Source organism: Macaca mulatta, chromosome 9, assembly GCF_049350105.2.
Source record: "Macaca mulatta isolate MMU2019108-1 chromosome 9, T2T-MMU8v2.0, whole genome shotgun sequence".
Classification (NCBI taxonomy): domain Eukaryota; kingdom Metazoa; phylum Chordata; class Mammalia; order Primates; family Cercopithecidae; genus Macaca; species Macaca mulatta.
The window spans coordinates 64,000,257-64,027,516 of NC_133414.1; the positions used below are offsets into that span (position 1 = coordinate 64,000,257).

Sequence of the window (27,260 nt, forward strand, 5' to 3'; positions counted from 1 at the left end):
GCACTGCATAAAGAGCAAAGCTTAAGTGCAACACTATAGGAATCTTGTAATAGCAGCAACAGTAAAAGAGGAATCAAATCACCTGGGTTCAAATCCTGGTAACTCTAGTCACTAGCCGATTATTTCATTATTATTATTTGTTTATCATTCTGTGCCTCAGGTCCCTCCTCTCTAAATTGAGGTTTGGAGTATTACCCCCCAGAGCCATAATAAAAATTAAATGGGAGAACATACGGAAAGCATTCAGTTCAGAGCTGAGCTATTAGCAGTACAGGTTGAGTATCTCTAATCTGCAAATCCAAAATCTGAAATACTCTGAAATCTGAAATTTTTGAGTGCCAAAATGACACTAAAAAAATGCTCATTGGGGCATTTCAGATTTTGCATTTTTGGATTAGGGATGCTCAACTGGAATTGGAATATAATGCAAATATTTCAAAATTTGAAAAAAAATCCCAAATAAAAACACTTCTGGGCCTAAGCATTTAAGATACTGGATACTTAACCTATTATCATCATTACTGAGGGTGTGGACAAGTACATTTAGGGTTTCCATGGAAAGGCTGAACATAGCCTCCTTTTTTTTTTGGTGTGATTTAGTCTACCTGTCTCCAAAGCGCGCTTTTTCCATCAGAGAAATGCAAATCAAAACCACAATGAGATACCATCTCACACCAGTTCGAATGGCGATCATTAAAAAGTCAGGAAACAACAGGTGCTGGAGAGGATGTGGAGAAATAGGAACACTTTTACACTGTTGGTGGGATTGTAAATTAGTTAAACCATTGTGGAAAACAGTATGGCGATTCCTCAAGGATCTAGAACTAGATGTACCATATGACCCAGCCATCCCATTACTGGGTATATACCCAAAGGATTATAAATCATGCTGCTCTAAAGACACATGCACACGTATGTTTATTGCGGCACTATTCACAATAGCAAAGACTTGGAATCAACCCAAATGTCCATCAGTGACAGACTGGATTAAGAAAATGTGGCACATATACAACATGGAATACTATGCAGCCATCAAAAAGGATGAGTTTGTGTCCTTTGTAGGGACATGGATGCAGCTGGAAACCATAATTCTTAGCAAACTATCATAAGAACAGAAAACCAAACACCGCATGTTCTCACTCATAGGTGGGAACTGAACAATGAGATCACTTGGACTCAGGAAGGGGAACATCACACACCGGGGCCTATCATGGGGAGGGGGGAGGGGGCAGGGATTGCATTGGGAGTTATACCTGATGTAAATGACGAGTTGATGGGTGCAGCACAGCAACATGGCACAAGTATACATATGTAACAAACCTGCACGTTATGCACATGTACCCTAGAACTTAAAGTATAATAATAATAAAAAATAAATAAAAAAAAGAAACTAAAAAAAAAAAAAAGAAATAAAGAGGACCCACTTCTTCAGCAAAAAAAAAAAAAAAAAAAAAAAAAAAGGCATCACTGCAGGTGGGAGGGCAGCTTCTATCTTTCCAGCCCCTTATCACAGGTTTTGTGTACCACTTATTGTCCACATCTCTCCCATGGGTACTGAATCATAGCTTCCTTGCTTGGGAGTTGACAAGCTATGTCTTTTAGACTCATGTAGCTCTTTATACAAGACCACAAGACCCTGCTCATTGAAGACCCTCAATAAGGAATTAAAGGATGAATCTATTAAGAATGCAGGTCTCAATACAAGTTAAACTGACTCTAGATGCCTCTTTATATATATATATGTACATATATATATGTAAAACACTTTATTAAAGGAATCTCGGTCTCCATTTGTTGCATCTGCTTCCTCTGCTTCCTTGCGAGGCGGTATCATGAGAGGAAAATGTGGATTTATTTACTCATCCTGCCCAATAACTACTTGGGTATCTTGTAGATTCATCTCATTTACAAGCCATTCCCTTCCAGTTTCCTCCATAGCTATTACCACTTCTTTCTTTCTTAATGACAGTGTGGAAGGCAAACTAATTTCTACTAGCCTCTAGTTGTGAGATTTATCGAGAAGACTAACATGTTTAGAACAACTAACTCAAGGAAAAAAAAAACATTTATGTCATGGATTATTAACTATGTCTTGACGAAATTAGTGAAGATCCTTTTGGAAATGGAGCTCTCCAGTCCATCTTTAGTCCCCCCTGCCAAATGGCTACTCTTGGGAAGATCATTCTGGTTTAGAAGTTTCTGGGAGGACCAAGAAGAACAGGGAATTTTTGCAATAGCATCCATCCCTTGGCTTCTCTATTGAGCTGGCCTCAGAAACTCTGTCATCCTCTATGAGGCCTGTGGTCAGGGCTTTCTGTGCTCTAAAGCCAACCAAGGACTATTATAGCACATCAATTTGGTTCCTATTTAGCAGAACAAAAGGCCCTTGGAAGAAAAATACCTAAATATGTGACCCCTAGTGCTCCAAAAGCATTGCCTTTGCCAGCATGCAGCACTGTTGTTTATTTTTCCAACAAAGCACTGTCTTATTTGTGTGTTTCTCATTCTTGTTTCCTTGATAAGTTAGTTTAGGACTTGTCTGACTCAGCTAGTAATAAAAGTGATAACCAGTCCCTCAGAACCCTGAGACTTTGCTAAGATTTCACGGGCATCTTTGCTTAGAGGAGAATCTGTAACGTACTCTGTCTCTGGAACTGTACTGCCCTGTGACATCAGGGCTGCAACTGAAGTAAGAGGCGTATTATCACATAGTCATCCCCCCATTTATATTCAAATGTGTTTCTAAGGGGTGACAGGCAAATGATATAAACTGTGTTGTGTGGTCACTGTGGAGCCGGATCCCTGAATTAAGCTTTGGGGGCTAATGTGGTATTACCATAAAATGGTCCCTCAGGTTGAAATTTCTCTTCTTCTTGTATTTAAAAATTGTCGAATGGCTTGATGGAATCGTTCTTCCTCTGTGCTGCGCACAATCTATTAGAGGATTTCAACCCCTCTCCCTCTGACATCCCTTTTTTTTAGGGCTTTCTGTACTCTTCCATGGCTAAAAGGTTTTTGTCAACCTGTTGGTAGAAGCCTGTCCTCTGGAGCTTCACCGAGCCTCCACATACCAGCTACCTTGGATTTCATGTCACTTTCAATGGTTTACTTAGCCCTAAAGACCCATATGGGAGCATTTAACACAGAGAGTGGGGAAGGCTTTGTCGGAGACAATTGCACAGGTGTTCTCTTTGGGTGCAACCGGCTGCTGTTCTGGCTGCAGGTGGCCGTGCGTGCATTTGAAGCCCAGAAAACCTTGGGTGTGAACAGATAGCCCTCTTCACTCTTCACTCCATCCCCTCAGATTCAGCAGTGAGCAGAGCTCCCTGCATCCCCCGTGCCCTCTGTTACCGTCTGCTTCCTCCTGAGGCTTGGCTGTGGTGCCCTATCCCAGGACAGCTGGACTGGCAGCAGTTTGGCAGAGAGACTTCACCTGGCATGGATTTCTCAAGCTGTGACATCTGTGTGTCAACTTGTCCTCCCCGCTGGACCCTCTGTTAGCTGCTTGTCTAACTTTGCTGGCCAACCACAACCTGTCTGAGGATTTGGTCAGAGGTCAGTTCCTGCTGTTTGCCTCTGTGATGTCTCCCTGAACAGTCCACTTTGCTTGATTAATGACAGAGGGAAGAGAAAACTAGGCTCTTTAAAAGCCTGGAGGAAATGCAGCCTTTCTTAATGAAAACATTTCCCACACTTCCAGCTTTGGTGTTGGGAGGATAACGGTCTGGTTCTGACCCTGGCCTGCGATTCATCTTCCTTCGCCTCCAAGGATGATTTTTACCTTGATAATGCGGATGCACAACAATTCCCTGGGCCCCAGAGCATAACAAATACTAGGCTGGAATACCCCCAGATTTACTACAGAGAAGGTATGTGCTGCTGCCAGGAAGGCAGACAGTCTGGCCATCCAGCAGACACACCCTCCTGTCTTCCGGGGGCCTCTCCCTTCCCCACTGATGGGGGCAAAGGTCTTAGCTGGATCATCCTGGGAGCCTGCAGCACTCCTGAGGACCTCAACACACTTCATGGGGGACTTACATGCTCATTATCTTTGGTCCTGATCCTGCTTCCAGGGATTCAATAACAGACCGGAACACCTGGGCTTCCAATGTGCATGCCTCCACCCTGCCCAGTGCTTGCCCAGGTGGAAAGTCAGTGCCTTCCTGGTTTCAACAAGACAACAAATTCCCTTCTACACAAGATATCCACTGTGGTCTGATGTTTGTATCCCTCCAAAATTTCTATTTCGAAACCTCATCCCCCAGGTGACAGTATTAGGAGGTGGGATCTTTGGGAGGTGATGAGGGTGGAGCCCTCATAAATGGGATTCGTGCCCTTATAAGGGGCTGCAGAGACCAGAGTTCTCCTCTTCCACTCTGCCAGGACAAGATGAGAAGGCATCACCTATGAGCCAAAAAGCACGTCCTCACTAGACACAGAATCTGTAGGCACCTTGATCTTGTACTTGTCAGGCTTCAGAACGGTAAGAAGTTAAGTTTCTGTTGCTTATAAGCCACCCAGTCTGTGGTTTTTTGTTGCAGTGGCCTGAGTGGACGAAGGTAGCCTTCACATCTCCTCGGGAGCCTCAGAGCCAGTGTTACACATGGTGGGATGTTGGGTGGGGCATTTGCATTGTAACTGCTCAAGCAGGATTCAGCCTTCGAAGCCCCTCCCCTCTGCGGAATGTGCAGTGTTTCTGAGCACTGCTCCCCTGCCCCCAGTGCTCCATCCATTTCCTCCCTCTGGATCTTGATTCCTTATTTTCTCATGAAGATCAATTTAACAGTCTTACTGGTGGCCTTTGCTCCTGCTGACACAAGGTATTTTCCTAAATAAAGTATAGTTACTGATGTAATAGAAATTCTGGTAATAAATTTTTAAAAAATCTATTTTTCCATCCCTGGTCCTCAGTCAACTTCTTGTGACTCATCTCTAATTATCCAGCAGCCAAGAGTATCCACCTGGGACTCTCAAGAGCTGCAAGCCCCCAACAAGAGCTCACGGCTGAGTTCTCTCCTGCTTCCCAGAGACGCCTCCTACCTTTCCCGTTACCTTTCTGAGGACCCATCTCCTGCTTGGGTAACTGATGTTGGAAATTTACACCTTGCCAGGATCCTGCCATCTCAGGGAAATGCATAGCCTGAGATTCTGGTGAGAGATGGCCAGTTCCACATTTATTCACACAGAGCTCCCATCTCTTTCCCCAGCAGCCTCTATCCACCACCACTTGTCTTCTAAGAAGAGGCATCTTCTTTGCAAATGCCTTGACATCTCTTTAACTTCGTGTTTCTTTTTTTTTTTTTTTTTTTTTTTGAGACGGAGTCTCGCTCCGTCGCCCAGGCTGGAGTGCAGTGGCGCGTTCTGGGCTCACTGCAAGCTCCGCCTCCCGGGTTCACGCCATTCTCCTGCCTCAGCCTCCCGAGTAGCTGGGACTACAGGCGCCCGCCACCTCGCCCGGCTAGTTTTTTGTATTATTTTTAGTAGAGACGGGGTTTCACTGTGTTAGCCAGGAAGGTCTCGATCTCCTGACCTCGTGATCCGCCCATCTCGGCCTCCCAAAGTGCTGGGATTACAGGCTTGAGCCACCGCGCCCGGCCAACTTCGTGTTTCTAAGAACATGTTTAGAACTCTTATTCAACTTTCAGTAATTCCATAAATACCCATTTATGCATTTGTTATGCATTTCTTCTTATGTTAGACCTTTCACAAATGTTTCCTCCTAATTCTCATAAACCCCTAAAAATTGGGAGTTTTAATTTCCACGTTGTAGCATGTTCTGATTAGGGAAACTGGCAGTGCACAGGCCCAGAGGCCTGAGAGAGCAGGGAAAGAGTTCATTGTGCCTGGGGCAAGGGGTGAGAGGCAAGAAGTTGCGAAGTAACTTGGAGGGGACAACAGTGACTGGGACTCTGCCCTTGGTGATGTGATGTGGAAGATGTGTATCTGAGAAAGGCAACTCTATGCAGTGTGGAAAGGGAGGATCTGAGACTGGAGACAGGTTAACCAGTGGTTACCATCTCCTTAGGGAAAAATAAGGGCACCTGAACTTCACCCCTAAAATGGGAGGTGACCATTGAGTGAGGACATCTGGAGGCTTCCCCAGGACTGAAACCCCTGAGCTGGGCAGAGGGTGGAGTGCAGAGCACCTGCCTTCCATGGATGCTGGACTGCAGCTGGCCTTTGTTCCAGCCATACCCTGCCTGCCTTCCCCATCTCCCCTGCACACCTTGCTGATCTCATTGCAGAATCCACTGTGCCAAAGGCTCCCGTGGCTGAGCCAGCCTTGCTGTGTGAATGTCTGGCTTTTGACTGCAGTGGGCCACACTGTCTCCCTCTCAGGAACCAGAGTCAGGGTATTATAGAGCTTTCCCCTCCACCCCCTGCCATGCAACACACACTCTCTGAGCCTTCCTGTGTTGGTACCTTTTATGAAACATCCTAGGGGTAGAGAAATGGCCTTTCCCTTAAAGGGCCGCCCTGCAACACCTCAGATCATGCAGCCCTGAAAGGTGCGGCTCAGACCCTGGGGGCTGTGGCAGCTGTGTCTGTGCTGCTGGGACCTGGAGGAGGCCAGGGACATGTACACAGGTGCTCAGGTGAGCAGATTTCAGGTGGGACTGGGAATTAATATTCAATGCTGATTCTTGCTTGATCTCTGACCCTCAAGTCTATAGGAGTCAGACATGTTCCCTTCGTGCCTTTGGAAGGCTTTAGGGACCAAGGGACTTTGTGGGAGAGGATGAGTGGTGTTGGAGGATACAAATTCATTTTCTCAGTAGTTCTCATGTTCTGCATCTAGACTCGTGCTGACCCCAGCTTCTGGGGACATCCCTGGAGGAGCTCTCAGCTCATACATATTGAAATCAGGAAGCTGCTTAGATATTTTATTTGCCTCTTCTATTCCTTTCTGTCTCTGCTCCCTCTGAAAATGAAGATGCATGCAAAGATCTTAGAATAGTACTTGGCACACAGAGGTACTACCATCTGCATTCCACAGGTGGATAAATCAGGGCTGCCACATTGCACCTCTCCAGGGGCCCAGATCACACTGTATTTTATTATTATAAAGGTAAGTCTCAGAGTGTTCAACAGCTTGTTCAACATCACTCAGCAAATGGATGCTAATGGAGATCTACTTCACTAGTTCAATCAACATTTATTGAGTGCTTGCTGTATCCAGGCACTACTGTAGAGACCTGGGGTCCAGCTGTGAGTAAAGCTGGTCCAGGTTGGGATGAATCCAAAGCTGTTGTGGATCCTATTAGACCACTTGCCTAAGCTGCAACCCTGGTGTGAGAGTCATACTATATGGTAATTAGTGAAAGAGGAACTTACTGTAAATCTCTGGGGTGGCTAAATGAAACCATCCAGTCCCTCTTCCAGCTCTCTCCTCACTTATAATAGAGCCCACGGGCTCCCAGGAAGGCCTCAAGCCCTTTTCCTGGCTTCTGTCTGGCCTTGACTTCACTCCCTCTAGCATCTCTGACCTGGTTCTAGGTATTTTGCTTTGCTACCAGGTCTCTCCTTTGCCATGCCCGTGGCCTTGGCACTTTGACCTGTCTTTTGCTTCTCAAATTTACTCTTACCTGGAATGCTTTTTTGGTTCCTGGAACTTTATGCTGCAGTGTTCCTAGGTCACCCAGAGCCCTGGGCTCCTGCTTGCATGGGGATGAGGGTTTAAATAGTGACAGCATCTGCTTGCTTGCCTTACCTTTGCTGATGGACTCTGTGCTGTGCCTAACCTAAAATATGAGGGAGTGAGGCAAGGACTTCTTCAAGCCAGGCCTCATTCTCTGCACCTGTGGTCTGTGGCTCCAGCCTGGGCTGTTGGCCCCTGGTGGTCAATGATGAGTGAGCATCCATGCATCTGGAAGCCTCTCTCCTTCCCGACTTCCTTCTCAGGGGCTTGACATGACCGTCCCTGACACTGGTATCCAGCTATCTTCCCTAAGGAAAGGCTTCTCTTATGTTTATCAGGCTCTGGAGAGGGCCCCAAGTTTAAACTGCCTTTCTACTATATACTTGTGATTTTTTTAATCCAAAAATCCCTTCTCAGAATCGGTTGTGAGGTTAGGGCCTTTCCTACCCTCTGCATTGCCACCAGTGAACTGTCAGCTAAAGTCAGTTTGCACAAAGTAGGTCGCCTCTGTGAGGATGCTGAGGTTGGAGTGCAGATGGGGGAGCCACAGATTATTACTGCAGTGTTAGATTATGCCCATGGCAGGGAGAGACAACATCTTACCAGAGAACAGTTAGGAGTAAGTGGAGTAAATGGAAACAGCTTCTTGGGAAGATCAAGAAGGTGTTTTGAGGAGGTTTTAGACAAGAACAAATTGCTGTTTGAAAAAAGGAGGCTCTCTCCAAAGTCAAAGTTGGAGGGATAAAATCTCTTTTATCTGCGATTCATTTTCTATAATTTCTCTTTTTTGTAAAGCATGGTTAGTATATGCCTTCTGAGAAGATCCATCCATCCATCCATCCATCCATCCATCCATCCATCCATCCGTCCGTGCGTCCGTCCGTCCGTCCATCTGTCCATCCATCACTCCATCCATCCATCCATCCATCCATCCATCCATCCATCCCTTCATCCATCCATCCATCCATCTACTCATACATCTACACACTCATCTACCCTTCTGTTTGTGCATACATGTGTCTACCATGTGTTCAGCCATTAAACATACATTAAGTACCAGCTATGTGCTTTGATTGGTGCTGAGTTCTAGAGAGAGTACTTAAAGAGCTTGAAGTTTGCTGAGGTAAACACATTTATGAGCTGACAACATATGTAATGGAAGAGGGTACATCCAGGGTGATATGTGGGCAGTGGGAAGGCCTGCCTATCTGTGCCTGGAAAAGTGCATTGCTCAAGCCTGTTCCTGTGAACTGGTATGTATTTGCCCTTCCAAGTAGACATACTTGTGGAAGGACTGAGGGCTTCCTTTGGCCTTTCTGAGTCATGTCCTGCTTTTTCCTCTTTTTTTCAAGACCTCTCTGCATTCATACATTTGTTGAATACCTTGATTCATTGTGAATAGAAGTGCTGAAGTAAAAAGGAGATTCCACTGGGTTCTGATCAGAGCCACAGATGAGCTGGTGCTGTAGACTCTGCCCTGATGTGTAAGTGTGTGGATGGATAGGGGTAGGGGTCAAAGAGACCTGGCTGGTTAAATAGCAGCAGCTATGAGTGGGTGACTTGTAGACCCATGAATGTCTTGAGAAGAGAAATCTTCACATCATTAAGGATTCTCAGTTTCAAGTTATTCTTTTGGGTAAAGAAAAAAAAAACCCAAAAACAACAAAGCAATTCTAAGTGGCTTATATTCCTTATAACAACATCTCCATCATGGGTTTGTTTTCCAGAGGGGAGGAAGACTTAAAACACATGCAGTGGTGGAGGCTCCTGAGGGCTGGGGAGTTGCCAGCAACAGAGTGAATCAGTCCTGCTCATTGAGGAAATGCTCCTCTAGGCCTCAAGTGGCTGAGGGCACAGTTCTGTCATGGTGTTCTGTGTGCGGTGGGGGGTGAGCTCCCGGTGGGTGGTGGTACTTAGTTTTCCTCCTGCTGTCAAGTAAGCTCCTGTGAGCTGCAGGCCCCTGAAGAGGGTCAGCCCAGGCACTGACCTTCTGCTCCCCCTCAGTTCAAGGCTCTGGTTTTAGTACACTCTTGACACCTCTGCAACATCTGGCCATCGTCCACGTACCTATCACACCTACAGCATGCAGAGACCCTGGGCATGCAGCCCACAGTGGTCAGAGCTGGGTGACAGGACAGAGCTCTTCAGCAATGGTCTGTGCACAAGGACACCTACAGGGGTGGCAGTCAGCTCTGCCTGGATGTGACATGCTGGGAATGGCCCTTGAGGACTGGACAGGCATAACGGGGCAGATGTTTGTGATGTCTTGCACCTCCTATTGGCTCATCTCAGACTTCCGCTTCAGTTGCTGGAGAGTTCCTGCCACCTAAGTTCTGATCTAAGGCTCTGCTTTTGGAGCACCTGGACTAAGAAACATGAGGAAGTAAATTGCGGGCAGAGAACAAGGCACAGAGGTGTTGTAGTACAGGGACATATTGAGGAGGGTGGGAGTGAGGCTGCGGGAGGAGGGGTTCTTTTTGCAGCCCAAGGAGCCTATTTGATCTTCGCAGGAGTCCTGTGAGGCTGACATGATCTCCTATTTTTATCTGGTGATTTTGTTTTTCTAAAATATTTTTAGCAGACGACTTGCTGCTTAGGCGTTCAGAGAATGGTCCCCTTGACCCACTTTGGCTGAGGGTTGTTTGTGCAACAGTTATCAGTGGGGGGCCACAAATCTGACTGAGGGTGGACGTTACCTCGCCCTCACCCCCTTCCCTTCTCCTACTCCTCTCCTTTGTGCTCCAGTGTGCCCGTGGAGGGCTGGGGTGGTGTGAAGGTAACATCTGAGAACAATGCTATGCTTCTCTCCCATTGGGCTCCCGCTGGGCCCCTGGGAGGGCGGGTTCTATCTTCCAGCTCCTCCACATCCAGATCGGGGTCTGTAGCCACACTCAGGAGGCTGAGCCTGGCCTGCCCACCCTGGACCCCACACATGGGTTGGGCCCCGATGCTGTAGTGTCATTCTTCACACTGCTACCCTAGATTCTCACTCATGGCCTTGTTCTCCAGAGCTCTGATACAGGCAGGTGTCTCCTCTACCACTGAGCTCACATCAGACAACTAAGCAGAAGGGTGGTCCTCAGATGGGCACAGTTGCAAATCCCAAATGTGTTCCCTGGGTGGCAGTGGCTCCACTGCACAGCAGGCACCATCTCTTGTTACCACTCTCATCTCTTGTTACCACCGTCCTCGCTGTTACCTCGTCACTCAGGCCACCATTTACCCTAGGCCCATCCAGTGACCAGAGAGGTCTTTCTGAGGCCCAGGTCTGATCTCCAGCTTCCTGTATACAGACCCAACAATGGCGTCCTTCCCCCTACAGTCACCTGTGTTGCTATTCCTCCTTAGCAAGTTCCTAAGTCTTTGCAGGGCTCAATCCCTGCTTCTCTCTTGATCCTGCTCCCTCTGTATTGTATCCATTGACACAGTCGTCTTGAGCTGCTTTCAATTCCTTTAACCCAAGGATCTGCCAGTGGTGGCCCATAGGGCAAATCCAGTATATTGCCTGTTTTGGAAAATAATGTTTTATTGCACATGGCTGCACCCGTATGTTTATATATTGTCTATGGCTGCTTTCAGGTTATAACGGCAGGGTTGAGCAATTGCAAAAGAGACCACTAAGCCTAAAATCTTTATGAGCTGGTCCTTTACAAGAAACTCTGGTGGACTGCGCTGTACCTGGCCCTGTCTCTTGACACCTTTATGCCCTTGCACATGCTGTGCCCTCCCTTTATCCCACTAATCCTTCAACCCTGAGCTTTCTGCTTATCCTTCCCTCTAACCTCCCTTACCTGAGTGGGTCACTTGCCTGTGTGCACATCTCAATCAGCTACAGATCAGGGTTCTCCTTGCTGATGTACAGATGCACCTCCCACTCTAGTTCCTGAGGCAGGGCAAGGCCTTATTCCATTCAGGACTCCAGAAGCTGGCTGGGTTTTTGAACGTACACCTAAAAGCCAAGGATCTTGGCATAGATACTCAGCACCACAGCTTAGTGTTGGCATCCTGCATTCCTCCTTCTTCCTGCGGGTTCCTCCAAAGCTCTCTGGAAATGCACCTGTGGAAAGGGTTTCACTGCCTCTGTCTTTGCAGATCTCCAACCTCTATCTGTATGACAGTGTTCTGATGCTGGCCAACGCCTTTCACAGGAAGCTGGAGGACCGGAAGTGGCATAGCATGGCAAGCCTCAACTGCATACGGAAGTCCACTAAGCCTTGGAATGGTGGGAGGTCCATGTTGGACACCATCAAAAAGGTATGTGTGAAGAGGCACCCCCAACCTGGCCAAAGAAAGGCCGCTTCTTACAACTCTACTGTGTTCCCCTCTAGCAGCTAGCCTGAAGCTAGGCTCTGTGTGGCTGCCCCAATAGGCCTCTCCCCATTCCTCTCTCCTCGTCACTCTTCCTGTCCCAGCATCTGCAGGCCAGGTGAGCTGTGGTCCACGAATACATACTATCATTACTGTCCTCAATTTAATATAAGAATTTCTGAGAGGCTGAGCAACTTGCCCTTGGCCGTAATTGTCAAGTAGGTATGAAATGGAGGCAGCTGCCTATCCCATGTCTACAAGGTACCCCTCTATGCAGACCACCACTCCCCAAGAGAGGAGTGCACCTGTATGTGTGCTTGTGATGTATCTCATGTGCTGAGGAGGGATACTGAATTAGAAAGCTGGATTTGAAGTGAATTGAGTAATCTATGGACCATTTGTTAGAGTGAATTGACTTTTAGAGGTTTCAAAAGAGTATTTAGGGAAATCCATAGCATTAGGAGTTTATTCACAATGAACTGCATGTGGTTTCAGTAGCAGTGAACATGCTGTAGTGTAGGTGAGAATCCACTACAGCCCAGGGCAGAGCCAGGGCCCCTTTTGGGCCCAGTGTTTCTGGGACTCTGTAGGCTCACAGGGACTATGAGAGATAAATCTGGATGAGAATCTCACCCTGGACTTGGAGAGAGAAAGGGGGTCACCATGACTCCCTCAGCCTCCTGCTGCCTCCTTCTCCTATAGAGCCCACTGAGCCAGTAGAGAGAGGCAGGGGGACGGTAGCCAGTCTATGCTGGATGCTGTGCTTTGTACCTCTTTTCTCCTTCAGTCCTTGTGGGTTCTATGATGTGGAGCTGATTAACTTCAGGCCAAAGCTGGGAGATGGGCAATGTGCCCAATGTGGCACAGGTGGCAAAGTCAAGATCCAAGCTTGGGACCTGGCTGTGCCCTCCAATGCACATGCTTGCTGCCTTGCAACTTAACATCATGTGTCTGATATGTCTCTTGTTGACCTTTGAATTTCCTCTTGGGTCAGGCTAAGGTGAGCCCCTGGAACTGATTGCAAGGGGAGGACTAAGCTTCAAGAGGGCAAGGAGAAAAGCCGCCACTGTTTAATCTCATGGCTAGCATGGTGCCTGGCACATAGCAGGGACTCTAAGCATATAGACGGTATGAATGACAGGTGCAAGCCTTAGAGATTTCTCCCATAAGCAAATGTCCTAGAAAGTATTCATCCTGCTCTGAGGGCCTAGGACCACCAGCCTATTTGTCCTCATTACAGCCTGTCCATGGTCTCAAGACTGATTGCTCCCTTCTTGGTGACCACTTCCTTGCTCCTCTTAGCCTTTGGGATGCCATCCTTTACTTTAACCAGATTTTCCAATGGGTTTTTCTCCTCTTCTGCAGGGCCACATCACTGGCCTCACTGGGGTGATGGAGTTTCGGGAGGACAGTTCGAATCCCTATGTCCAATTTGAAATCCTTGGCACTACCTATAGTGAGACTTTTGGCAAAGACATGCGCAAGGTAAGCCCCAGGCTCCCTATCTTCCAATCTTCCTGCTATGGTGCCCCTGAAGACAGCAATAGCTACAGGATCCCTGGGCTCCCAGCAACTGTTAATTGGCACAGATATCCTCCCTCCCAGTCTCTCTCTGCTGATGCAATGGTAATCTGCTGATGCAATGGTAATTGGCTGGTGTTTATATAGCATGCTAGGGAGTAGGTGCAGAGAGGTTTCCAAACAGAAATTGTCACTAATGGAGTCTCTTTGAGTAGAGCAGGGGTACCTGGTAACAACTGGGTCCTACTGCTTGGATCAGGGGGGCTGCTTGGAGGCTATAAAGGACAATATGTTTTCTCAGAACAGTGAAATCAGCCCAACCACAGGGACAAGTGTGAATTGTGGTTGAGGCGGGAGACAGATGTTACAGCCTGAGTGTCCTCCAGATCCAAGAGTGAGACAAGGCCACAAACAGAAAACGGAGCTGCAAGGAGGGTGGAAATTGGAAAATGCCAGAGCCCAGCAGAAAGAGAAATGAGAGACAGATGAGTTGAACGCTCAGAATGAGGTTTGACTTTTTTTATTTGGTGCTGGTGCTGGTGCAGGTGGCAGCCTGGGTCTTCCCAGTGATACTTTCCCTCTTCTTCCACCTCTTATGGGGGATAGAGAACAGTTTTTCAGGATTGTAGATAGTAGAGAGGTGGCCTTTTATCCAGGGTGGGGATCCCCACAGTTAAGGAGACCCATGACACCAAGAGTCTAACAGGGCTAGGACAAAGAGGCCCATATGGCAAGTAAGGGCTTGGAACAATTATCCAAGTGAAGGACCTCGGATGTGGTCACTGTGAGCCAGTGTGGAGCTGATGGTGGTTATCCTGGTGTGGTCAGTGGCTGGCTGTCCTGGGCCTGGCCAACTCCACTGGCTTGGATGCACTTCCAGAAATAACCTGTACAGGAGAGACCAGAGATGGGACTACTCATGGTGTAGAAGACCAAGGCCACAGGGGCTTGATCTTCTCTGGAAATAATGAAAGCATTGACTGATTGGCATGTACTCAGGCACAGCCTCATGTAATCACAGACATGCTCACACACTCACACATGTACACACTTCATACACTTTGAAGGAAGATGTGTCCACTAATGATGGTACCTGGAGCATGAAGGACAGTCCTTGCAAGCAATGAGCTCTCAGCAGGGGCTGGATAAGCCTTCAGTAAAGAGCCCTCTAGCCTGATGTCAGCATTGGCTAGGAGCAGTGCTAGAGGGGGGAGGCAAGGGCTAAGTGATGTTGGGGTACTGAGAATCTGGGTGGGGGACTTCTAAGGTTTTGCTCCTGAGGGCCAGGATAGAAAGACGCATGTGTGGACTGGTGGAGAGTGTGAGAGCTGGGGAACAGGGAGGGAGCAGTGTAGAGCTCATCAGTGACAGATGGGGCAGAAGACTAGCTCACCAGGGAGAGGCTGGGATGGCCTGGGTGCATGTGTGATGGGGAGGTGGGGAATTTTTAGCCCACTCTGTGATGGAAGAGAGAGTCATGGATTGGTCATATAAATAATTGAAGATTCAATAATTTGTTGTGACACAATGTCTGACAAACATGGCTTGATGACATTTTGGAGCTCAGAGGTTTGTTGGTGGCATCCTAGATGGAGCTGGCTAGCAACTATTCTGTGACTTCCCATGGAGGGCCAGGGTGTGACCTGTGATGTCCAGGAAGCCAGGGCTGGCCTATGATGTCTGTTAGGATGCCCAAAGCTGTGAGACTTGGTGAGGGGATGGGGATGGGTGGTCAGCACTGGTCTGGGTCATGACCACAAGAGATACGGGCTTGCACTGGGACTCCCACCAGGTAAGGAGGGTTCTTTCAGTCACTTTGGTATGAAAAAGCTTGCCAAGTGTAGCTGGCTGCTGAAAAAACTGTTCATATTGACCATGGTCCTGGCGCAGTTGCCTTCATCCCCAAGTCTTATTCTGAAGTTAGGTCCTGCCTGCCGGCTCCTTCCGTCTCCCACCCACTTCTTTTGGTGGGAATGCTGGTTGTGGAGGTCCCTGCCTTGTCTCAAGCAGCTGACCCTCCAGTCCTGTGCCTGGCGCCCTGCTGGCCACCTCAGGTGCCTGAGAGACGGGGAGGCACTGTGTCCTCCACTTCCTGTTTCAGGTGTCTGGGCCTTCCATGTTGCCAAGGCAACGCGCCTCAAAAACCCCGAAGCCAGTGGGAGCTGGAATCTCTCAGTATAAGGAGCTTTGAGCAGGAGGCCTGAATGTAATTGAGTTGGAAGGGAAGCTGATTTTCAAGTGGGCTTTATGTTAAAATGTATCTTTTTGTCATTTTAAAATCTGCCCTTAATAACTGCATATCCTAGTTGTTATCTGTCTGCCTGGCAGCTTATCACTGCTAAGGGGAAGCTATCTGGAAAGCAGGGAATGGGATTTACTATAGCAAATGTTTGTGATTCAGGCCTAGGGTGCATTAAAGCAAGTCCGGGGGGTTTCACATGAACCAAGGAGAAGGGATTAGGACTGTATCATGGGGGTAGGGCAGCATTTGAAGGCAGAGCTGGGTGGTGGTTTCGGATGGGAGATGGGGCTGTGAAGGGTGGGGCTGGAAAATCAGGGTAACTTAAAAATAAAGGACATTCACATAAGGAAGAAAAAAATTGAGGATGGGTGACAAATTTGAGGGTAGGATCCTGAGCCACACCAAAACAGTGCCAAGATCAATCATCTAAGGAGTGCCCAAGGTCAGAGTCCAAGGGGTCGCAGCTCTCTTGGCCATGCAAGGTGCACAGCTGCTGGAGGAGCCGACTGGGCAGACTCCTAGATCCTGTTATGCTGGGCAGGGGCAGCATTCCCTGCAAAGATTATATATGTCATATATGAACAAATCAGACACAGACTAAGCAGTTTCTTTAAGACTTAAACCAAGAGGCATCTTTTAAATTAAAGACCAAGATATTTTCTTAAACTAAATACCCTGGAGGGAAATCTCAGGGACAGTGAGTCACCCAGACATTTTAGATTAAGTGGTATCAAGAGACTGTAGATTACTCAGCCCCTTCATTGGAGGGAAGGAGTGGGTGATCGCCTTTCACTACAGGGTGCTGGACAAATACTAATTCAATTCAATTATCTCATCCAGGAAGTGTGTTCTTAGTGAATGAGCTTTGTATGGAAAAATCAAAGGTCTATGTCATCAGCTTGCTGTGTAACTACTAGCAAAATATTAATTGTCGTTTTGTACTTGGAGCTGTCTGGCATGGGTCTGCCACCAGGGGAAAGGTTTGCTGGAAACTCTTCCAGCTCTCACAGGCATTGGTCTAACATTTGTCTTGGTGGGGTGGGGGGTGGTATATGCTTCTTCTATCCTATTGGAGGCATATTTTTTTTTCAGGGCTCAGAACTGTAACAGGACCTCCACAAATTTCTATTTGGCTTTCTTTCTCTTTGTTCAGATAGGAATCTCTAAAGGAGGATGCCATGAACATGTCCATGTAAATGTCCTTAGCTCATGATTGAGCTCTGACAGATGTGTCAGAGCCACCTGTAGTCAAGTTTCCAAAGGTGGGGTGTGTGGGAAGCTGCTAGGTGTAGGGAGCAGGCAGGAGCTATTAAGCATCCACGGTATCCAAAGGTACGTCGTACGTATGTTGTCTCATTGACCTGGGCCTTTGCTTTGCTCCTGGTTCTGCCTCTCCTGAGTTTTTGCACAACTTCCCTTTTCTGAACCTTTGTTTCTTCAGAGGAAAGTTACAGGTAATATGAGCCTACTTGTTGGATGGAGGGGTCAGTCAGTGTAATGACCCTGTGCAGCACTTGGCAGTGAGAGCGTGCTCATATGGCACAGGGCATCAGCTTTGGGCAAATGGGACTGTGCATTTTCTCTGAGCGTATCTATCTCAGACTCCACAAGAGCAGAGAGGCACAGGAAGGCCTAAAACACAGCTTCCAGCCTGACAGTACCCTAGATTATAGCTCCAAAGCCAAGGCCAGAGATGGGAGGCTCCCTCTTGCAGCCCTGAGCTGGTACAGCTGGGATCACTCAGCTCTGTGTGCCAGGGCAGTGCCAAACTCCCCTTCTATGCCTGGCAGCAGATGTCCACTCCTTATAAAGACCAAGGGCTGTGAGGGATCTGTGGAACTTCACCTCTGATAAGATTTTATTTTCAGGGCTGTTTTGTTGTTGGTGTAATCATTGCAAGAAGAAAAACGTGGTTGTCTTTCTTTTTTCCCCACAAGCATGACTTGCTTGGATAGGAGCACTAGTTATAGCCCAGAGGAAACATTTCTCCATGACCTGATTGTTGAAGCTGTCCGCCTTTCTCCATCCTAATGACATTGGTGTAGGGAACTCATTCTCTTCCACTAACTCCAGGTCCCTTGTGCTTGAAAACCCTGGGAGAATTGCCAACTGCTCGCAGGCCCTCTGAACCTCATTTTCTGTGGGTGGCATCTACCCGATTCAGTGGCTCAGTGGAGGGCAGCGGGTGTCCTTGGGCAGGAGAGTGGGGGAAGTAGGCAGAAGCATCTGGACAGCCTGTGGCTTTGTTTTATGCCTTGCATCCTGGATGAGGGAGACCCTGATGTGGTGTGAGACAACAGAGCTGTTTTCTTCTCCTTTCTAGAATCGAGTTAGGACCAAGAGAGGCTGAAGGAGTATTTTGTCCAGGGGATCAAGTTTTTCTCTGGCCCTACAAAGTCTGGTCAAGCAGGATCTTTCTGGGACCCAAATGTATTAAATATACATAGAAGCACGTGTGCTGGTTGCAATAGGTGGGGAATTGGGGTCTGCACAGCTAAGTTTGGGAAAGAGAGGCCCAGAGACTGGGGAGATGCATAGCACCAGCAAGCATGATGCTGTGCTGGGCTTGGAAGGCAGATTTCCTGGGAGTGAGAGGGGGTTAACAGAGGACCCAGAACATCCTTTCTGAACTTGAGGTGATGCAGTTCTGTGACTCCCTCTCTCCCCTTCATCTCACTTTCTGCTCCAACCTTCCCCAGCCAGCATTAGGGCATCACAGTCCCTTCCTGTTGGCTGGGAGCCTGCTGAGTTGAAATTTCCACCACTGCCCTTGGCTCAGCCTCCCTGTTCCAGCGATTTCCCAGGGAAATAGAAGGGCCTCATTCCCCTTTACTAGTTTAAGATGCTTCTTCTGACTTCTCTGTCAATGTTGATTCTTCATAAAAGCTGGCTTTGGATGGGAATCAAATGCCCCCCTTGATGTTGCATCCCTGGGAGAGCCTTGTGACTGCTGATAATTCACTGAGTAATAACTGCTCTTTGTGCAGCGATTGCCACGCCGTGAGACCTCAGTCCTCCCTGAGCTTGAAAGTGCATCATTAACATTCTCGTGCAGATCCACTATGCGGTGTTACAAATTGCCCCAAATTCTCGGGTTCAGAAGTTGTAAGAGGTGAAGCCAGGTTGAAAAGGCTAACTCGTAATGAGGTAGAAGCTGCCTTTACCTGGTGGCTCCAGCAGTTGGTGCTAGGAGCCTGGGAAGTGGGCACAGCAGTGAGGAGGGGGATATGGGTGGAGGTGGGGCTGCGAGGATCTAGTCTGAGGACTGTGCAGTGTCTCTATTAAGCTGCTCTCATAGAGACTCCCGGCTGTGCACAGTGAGTCGAAGAAGAGAAATAAACTTGAGTCTCTTCATGGATTAACATTCTTCCAGTGTATTTTCAAAGTAAAATGTCAACCGTTCTGAACCCTTGTGCAGAACTATTTTTGACAGAGCCGAGAACTGAAACAAACACTGCTGCTTCATCCCAGTGAAGAAATAAGGAAAAGATGCAATTAAGTATTTCATTTTAGGTAGCGTTTTATCAATACATACCCATTAAGGATAGAATGTTCAGAAAATACAGATAAATGAAAAGAAGAATGTAAAACTCAGCTACAATCTTTAAACCAAGAAATAAATACTGTTAATGTTTCTGGTGTATTTTCTTGTTTTTTTTTTTTTTTTCTCCCTCTGTACATAGAGATCATGATATGTATATTTATCAAATTGCTATTTATTGTAATATATTTTATATCCTGACCTTCCTACTAAATGTTATATTGCTAATATTTCCTCATTTCTTTGTGCTTTACAACTGTGATTTTTTCAGTGGAAATAAATACATTACTCAACTTCCAGGCAGCCATCATTTATTGCATCTTCCTATCTGATGAATATTTAGGTATTTTCACCACATTTATTATAGAATAGTGTTGTCATGAACATCTAAAATACATAGTTTTAATTATATCTATATTTACTTCCATATTATATTTTTTAAGAAGTAGAATTAACCAGAACAAGAATATTAATTCTTTTAGGCTCCTAATGTACGTGATACGTATTTTCAAATTGATTATAGAAAGGCCTAATAACTTTCACATCCATGAGTAGTATATAAAGTCTATGTTATATGCTAAAAAATATGGTTAATATATATTAAGCATTTTTGCTAGTTTGGTAGCAGGATGAAAAAGTGATATACTAAATTTGCATTTCTTGTGAGATTGTACATTTTAAAGTATAATTATTGGTCATTTGTATTTCACATTTTTGTAAATTATACCTCAGGTTCTTTGCACATTGTAAACCTACATAACCTCTCTTTCAGAAAGGGATTGATAGTTATTTGTGTTTAATATTTTGTTCCAATAAATAGTTTGCCTTTGAATTAAAAAATATTTTCACATACAGACATTAAAAAATGCATGTGGTCAAATGATTAGATTATCCATTTGCATTTTTTTTATATTTGCGTTTTTTAGAAACTTATACCCAATTCACAAAATAGATACTGTTTACTCATACTTTCTTCCAGTTATTTTTGTGGTTTGATTTTTTTTTTTTCCAACAAAATCTACCATCTAACTGGGATGGATTTGGGATAAATTGTGACATAATGTCCTAGCTTTTACATTTTTTCACTAAATGGTTTCTACTACCATTTATACAGCAGAGCTTCATTTCCCTATTGACTTGAATATCACATTTTATTATAAGCTATATAAATTTGCATATCTCCTCATTGATTTTTAGAAATTATTAATCATTTTTCTTTTTTCTCTCAGCTTAAATTTAATTCACATTTGTACATTTTCAGAATGTGCTTGTCTTCAGGTAACAGAATGTCCACCTTAAGTGGATTACACAATAAGAAAGACTTACTATCTCACATTAAAGAGGACTGCAACTAGGAAGGCTTCAGGGTTGGCCAAATCAGTGATTCATTGCTGAGCCCAAAGGCCCAGGTCTTTTTCATATCTCAACTTGGCTGTTCTCAGGCCACAGTCTTAATTTTTCTCATAATTTCAGAATGACTGTGGCAGTTCAAACTGTTATACCCAGAAAGATAGCAGTAAGTAGAAGAAGAGTACTCTTTTCTGTGTGTCTCCATTCTGTAAGTGAAGAGCCCTTTCCTAGAAATTGGTCCTGGCTTACTGTGCTATTTTATATCATTTTTTTTTTTTTGTTATAGCAGGTGAGGGTTTCCTGTTAGATGCATAAGTAACATTGGCAGAATTTCTCTCTCAGATGCTTGTGTTCAGCTTGTGTTAGGCTTGTGCTCTTTTCATAACATGGAAAAGAAATTGCTCATTCTTTTGTACTTGCACAGACAGAGCTCTTGAATGTTGGAAAGAATTTGACTGTACAATTTTCTGGACTAGTTGCTGGTTTTGGAGATATTACTTTTGTATCTTGGAAACTTTCTTTCCTGGTTTCTACATTTCATTTAATCATTTTTAGTAATCTGCTTCACTGAAAATCTTGCAGTTCACTGGAATTTTCAAATTCATTACTTACAGCTCTATATAGTACTTGTAAACAATTTTAAAAATACTGAGCTGTTGACATAACTCCTTCTTCATTCCTATTTTTACATATTTGTGTTGTCTTGCTTTATTTTTTGATTAGACTTGACAGCAGATTTTTCTATTGATTTTTTTTCAAAGAACTAGGTCTAATTTGTTTAATCATTTTTTGTATTTTTTTCTGTCTGCCTGCTACATAATAATTGTTTTATTGTTATTTATCACTTTTTGAGACACTGTCACTCTGTTGCTGAGGCTGGAGTACAGTGGCACAATCATGGCTCACTGCAACCTCTGCCTCCTGTGTTCAAGTGGTTCTTGTGCGCCAGGCTCACGAGTAGCTGGGACTACAGGCACATGCCACTATGCCCAGCTGATTTTAATAGAGATGGAGTTTCACCATCCTGGTGACGCTGATTGCAAACTCCTAGCCTCAAATGATCTGCCCCCCCAGTCTCCCAAAGTACTGGGATTACAGGTATGAGCCACTGCACCTGGCCAATTTTATTGCTATTTTTAAAAACTTTTTATATGAGGTGTTAGATAATTTATTTTTATTCTTTCTTGTTTTGGAATGCCTTGTTTTATTCTGAATATAGTTGTGACTGAATTCTTAGTGGTTTTGCTAATATAAACTGAAGCATAAACCTCATACAGAAAAATGTTGAAATCTTATATGAATCACGGTGAATTTTCAAAAGTGAACATGCCCACACAGACAACACTTACATTAAAGAACGTCATCAGCACCCTCAGAATTCTCCCCTGTGCACCCCTTTAGTCACCACACCCACCAAATGGAACCAGTTTTGATATCTAATGACCTTAATTAGGTTTTTCCTGTTTTTAACTTGATATCAGTGATATCAAATGTTCCATACTCTTTCGTATCTTACTTCTTTTGCTCAACAGTGTGTTAGTAGGATTCATTATTATTGTTGTATGTAGTTTTAGAAAATTCATTATTGTGTTTTACAAGGAATTTTTATTATCATACAGGTATAGAAAGGCCAACAAATCAGGAGATGACTGCCATTGAAAAGAGAGGTTGTTACTCACAGTTCCCCAGAGGAGCATGCACAGCACACTAGACAGGACCACAGGGTCAGTCAGGAGATGGAGGAAAACCTGAGCAAGCTTCATACTTATTTTTCAAGATCAACTTGGTGATTCTTGACTCTTTGCATTTTCTTATACATTTTAAAATTATATTTTTATTTTCCACAAACAAATTTGGGATTTTGACTGAGATTGCCTTGACTCTTGATCAATTTGGGAAGTGTTAATGTCTTACCAACATGGAGTAACGTAATTCATGAATATAGTATACCCCTCAATTTATTTATGGCTTCTTCAATTTCTCTCAGTAAAGTTTTGTAGCTTTCACTGTAGAGATCTGAATAACTTTTGTTTGATTTATTCCTGGATATTGATTTATGATTATATGTAGTCAATTTCAAATTGAGTTTTCTACTTGTTACTGTGTGTATATAGAAACGGAATTGGTTTTGTATATCAAACTTATTTCCAGTGAACTAACTGTATTTGCTAATTTATTTTGCTAGTTTACCTTTAGATTATTTTAGATTTTCTGTATACACAATCATGTCATCTATAAGTAATAAAACTTCTATATTTGCATTTCTAATTGCCATTATTATTATTATTTTTTTGAGACAGAGTCTCGCTCTGTTGCCCAGGCTGGAGTGCAGTGGTGCGATCTCAGCTCACTGCAAGCTCCGCCACTTGGGTTCACACCATTCTCCTGCCTCAGCCTCCCAAGTAACTGGGACTACAGGCACCCGCCACCACTCCTGGCTAATTTTTTGTATTTTTAGTAGAGACGGGGTTTCACCATGTTAGCCAGGATGGTCTCGATCTCCTGACCTCGTGATCCACCCACCTCAGTCTCCCAAAGTACTGAGATTACAGGCGTGAGCCACCGTGCCTGGCCTCTAATTGTTAATTTTTAAATTTCTTTCTCCTGTCTTGTTGCATTAGTTAGGGTCTTTAGCTCAAGTTAAGTAGATGTAATAACAATGGATGTCTTTATTTTGTTCTTGATGTCAGAATATAATTTGTAATAATTTATTCTTTAATATGTTTGCTACATAATTTTGGTTTAATGTTCTTTTTTCAGATTAAGAAAATTCCCTTGAATTCCTAGTTTACTAATAGTGTTATCAAGAATGAGTGTTACATTTATTTAAAGGCTATTTTGCATCTATCAAGATAATTATATAATTTTTATTCTTGCTCTTTCCTGTTAATATGATAAATTATGTGGCTATATTCCTTTTTGATGGTGCTCATTTCTCTTTATTGCACGAATATCATACCATACCATACTGTTATTATTATTTTATAGTATATTCCAATATTTGCTAAGTTTGATACCATCCAATTTATCTTACTTTTCAGAATATTTTACAATTACATTTTTATTTTGAGTTGGTATAGATTTACATGCAGTTTTAATAAATAGTATAGAGAGATCCAGCATACCCTTTATTCAGTTTCCTCAGTGGTAACATCTTGAGATGCAATAACACAATAAGGATACTGACATTGATACAACCTATGGATCTCATTCAGATCCACATTTTCCCAGTTTCATTTGTGTGTGTGTGTCTGTGTGTATTTAGTTGTATTCAGTATTTTCCTGCGTGAGCTGATATATCCACTACCACATCCAACACACAATTCTGTTACCAAGAAGATTCCTTCCCCATTTGCTCTTTTATGACCACATGGACCTCACTCATACCTCCCTGCCCTTCTTGTTCCTACCTCCTGATAACCATAGTATTTTCTATTCTCCATTTCTAAAATTTTGTCATTTAAAAAATGATATATAGATTGAATCGTATAGTATTATAATTTTTATTGGCCTTTTCTCACTCTAGAAAAAAAGGCATAATTTTCTAGAGGTTCCATCCAAGTTTGTTGCATGTATGAAGAGTTTCTCCCTTTTATTGTTGAGTATTATTTTAAAGAATGGATGTGTCCCTATTTGTTTAACCATCCACCCATTGAAGAACATCTGAATTGCTTGCAATTAGGGCAATTATGAATAAAGCCACTATGCGCATTTGTGTGCAGGTTTTCTGGGATAAATGCCCAAGAGTGAAATTGCTGTGTCATATGGTAATTACATGTGTAGTGTTAAAAAAAATAACAGCCGAACTCTTTTCCAGAGTAGCTGTACCATTTTATACTTCAGCCATGAAATGCATAAGAAAATGCCTCTACATCCTCACCTGCATTTTGTGTTATCACTATTTTTTATTTAACAATTGCACAGAGATATCTTATTGTGGCTTTAATTTGCACTTCACTGATAGTCAGTAGTGTTGAAATTTTTTTATGTTCATATTTGCCTGTTTGCCATCTGGATATCCTCTTCAGTGAAATGTCTGCCCAAGTCTTTTGACTGTTTTTCTAAGACGATTGCTTATATTGTGCTGTTGAGTTTTCAGAATTCTTTATATATTCCAGATACTAGTCTTTTAGTGGGTATATAGTTTGCAATCATTTTATTGCAATTTGTAATTGGCTTTTCCTTTCCTGTTGAGGACTTTTTGCAGAGCTAAAGTTTTACATTTTAATGAGGCTAAGTGTATCAATTTTTCCTTTTATATATCGTGCTTTTGGTGTCAAGTCTAAGAATTCTTTGCCTATCCCTATATTCCAAAGATTTTCTCCTATTTTTTTAAAAGTTTGATATTTTCATATTTTTAAGTCTATAATCCATTTTGAATTAATTATTTTAGACATTGTGAAGTTTAGGTTGAAGTTCTTTTTTTTGCCTATAGGTATCCAATTGCTTCACCACCATTTGTTTAAAAGACAGTCCATCCTCCATTGAATTGCTTTTGGATCTTTGCCATAAATCATTTTGGCATATTTGTGTGGGTCTGGGTTCTCTAGTCTATGCCATTGATCAGTGTGCCTATCTTTATGACCCTGTGTTGATTACCAAAATGTTTCATACATCGTTGCATTGTATTTGCTAAGACATTATGGGGGATATTGCTATTCTGAATTCATGAGAATATTGAAGTTTAGGGTTTTTTTTGCTGTTGTTTAGGGTTTTTTTTGCTCTCTACTTTACTGTGCTTGATGTATAGGAATGCTAGTGATTTTTGCACATTGATTTTTGTACCCTAAGACATTGCTGAAATTCTTTATCAGTTTAAGAAACTTTTGATTGGAGTCTATGTGGTTTTCTAAATATAGGATCGTATCATCTGCAAACAGGGATAGTTTGACATCTCCTCCTCCTATTTGGATGCCCTTTATTTCTTTCTCTTGTTTGATTGCCCTGGCCAGGGATCCAATACTATGTTGAATAGAAGTGGTGAGAGAGGGCATCCTTGTCTTATGCCAGTTTTCAAGGGGAATGCTTCCAGCCTTTGCCTATTCAGTATGGTGATGGCCATGGGTTTTTAATATATGGCTCTTATTATTTTGAGGTTCAAGGATATTGGTCTCAAATTTTCTTATTTGGTTGTATCTCTTCCAGGTTTTGGTATCAAGACGATGCTGGTCTCATAGAATGAGCTAGGGAGGAGTCCCTTCTCCTCAATTTTTTAGAACAGTTTCAGTAGGAATAGTACCAGCTCTTCTTTGTACATCTGGTAGAATTCAGCTGTGAATCTCACTGGTCTTAAGCTTTTGGGGTTGGTAGGCTATTTATTATGGCCTCAATTTCAGAGCTTGTTATTAGTCATCCAGGGCTCAATTTCTTCCTGGTGCAGTCTTGGGAGGGTGTAGGTGCCACAAATTTATGCATTTTTTCTAAATTTTCCAGCTTATGTGCATAGAAATGTTCATAATATTCTCTGATGGTTGTTTGTATTTCTGTGGAGTCAATGGCAATATGCTGCTTTTATTTCCGATTGTGTTTATTTGAATTTTCTCTGTTTTCTTCTTTATTTGTCTAACTGGCAGTCTATTTAATTTTATTTTATTTTTTCACAAAACCAGCTCCTGTATTCATTGATCTTTTGAATGGTTTTCCTTCAGTTTAGCTTTGATTTTGGTTATTTCTTTTCTTCTGCTAGCTTTGAGATCTGTTTGCTTTTGGTTCTCTTTTGTTTTTTGTTGTAATGTTAGGTTGTTAACTTAAGATCTTTCTAACTTCTTCATGTGGGCATTTAGTGCTATAAATTTCAGGTTAACACTGTCTTAGTTGTGTCTCAGAGGTTCTGGTACATTGTGTCTTTGCCTTATTAGTTTCAAATAACTTCTTGATTTCTGCTTTAATACTATTATTTACCAGAAAGTCATTCATACAATCCATGTAATTGGATGCTTTGGAGTAAATTTCTTTGTCTTGATTTCTAATTTAATTACACTGTGGTATGAGAGACTATTATAATTTTGGTTCTTTTGCATTTGCCGATCAGTGTTTTACTTTGGATTATGTGATCAATTGTAAAATATGTTCCATGTGGCAATGAAAAGATGTTTATTCTGTTGTTTTGGGGTAGAGAGTTCTGTAGAGATCTATAAGTTCTGTTTGATCCAGTGCTGAGTTCAGTTCCTGAATATCTTAATTTCCTCTCTCAGTGCTCTATCTAATATTGTCAAAGGGGTGTTAAAGTCTCCCACTATTATCGTGGGAGAGTCTGAGTCTCTTTGAATGTCTCTAAGAACTTGCTTTATGAGTCTGGGTGATCCTGTGTTGGATGGATATATATTTAGGATAGTCAGATCTTCTCACTGAATTGAACACTTTACCATTATGCAATGTACTTCTTTGTCTTTTTTGATCTTTATTGGTTTAAAGTCTGTTTTGTCAGAAACAAGGATTGCAACCTCTGCTTTTTTCTGTTTTCCATTTGCTTGGTAGATTTTTTTCCTTTCTTTATTTTGAGCCTATGTGTGTCACTGCGTGTGAGGTGGGTCTCTTGAAGACAGCATAACAATGGGTCTTGATTCTTTATCCAGCTTGCCACTTGTGCCTTTTAATTGTGGGCATTTAGATTATTTATATTTAAGGTTATTATTGATATGTGTGGATTTTATCTTGTC

At 43.5% G+C, this 27,260-nt stretch overlaps 1 protein-coding gene across 2 annotated transcripts in view; it reads left to right on the top strand.

The window, feature by feature from the left end:
• GRID1 (glutamate ionotropic receptor delta type subunit 1) overlaps positions 1 to 27,260 on the top strand; it is a 783,526-nt gene that overhangs the window by 504,456 nt on the left and 251,810 nt on the right. For both annotated transcript variants that reach the window (XM_015147073.3, NM_001257667.2), the window contains 2 exon segments: positions 11,732 to 11,893; positions 13,313 to 13,432. In XM_015147073.3, the coding sequence (XP_015002559.1) occupies positions 11,732 to 11,893; positions 13,313 to 13,432 (282 nt within the window).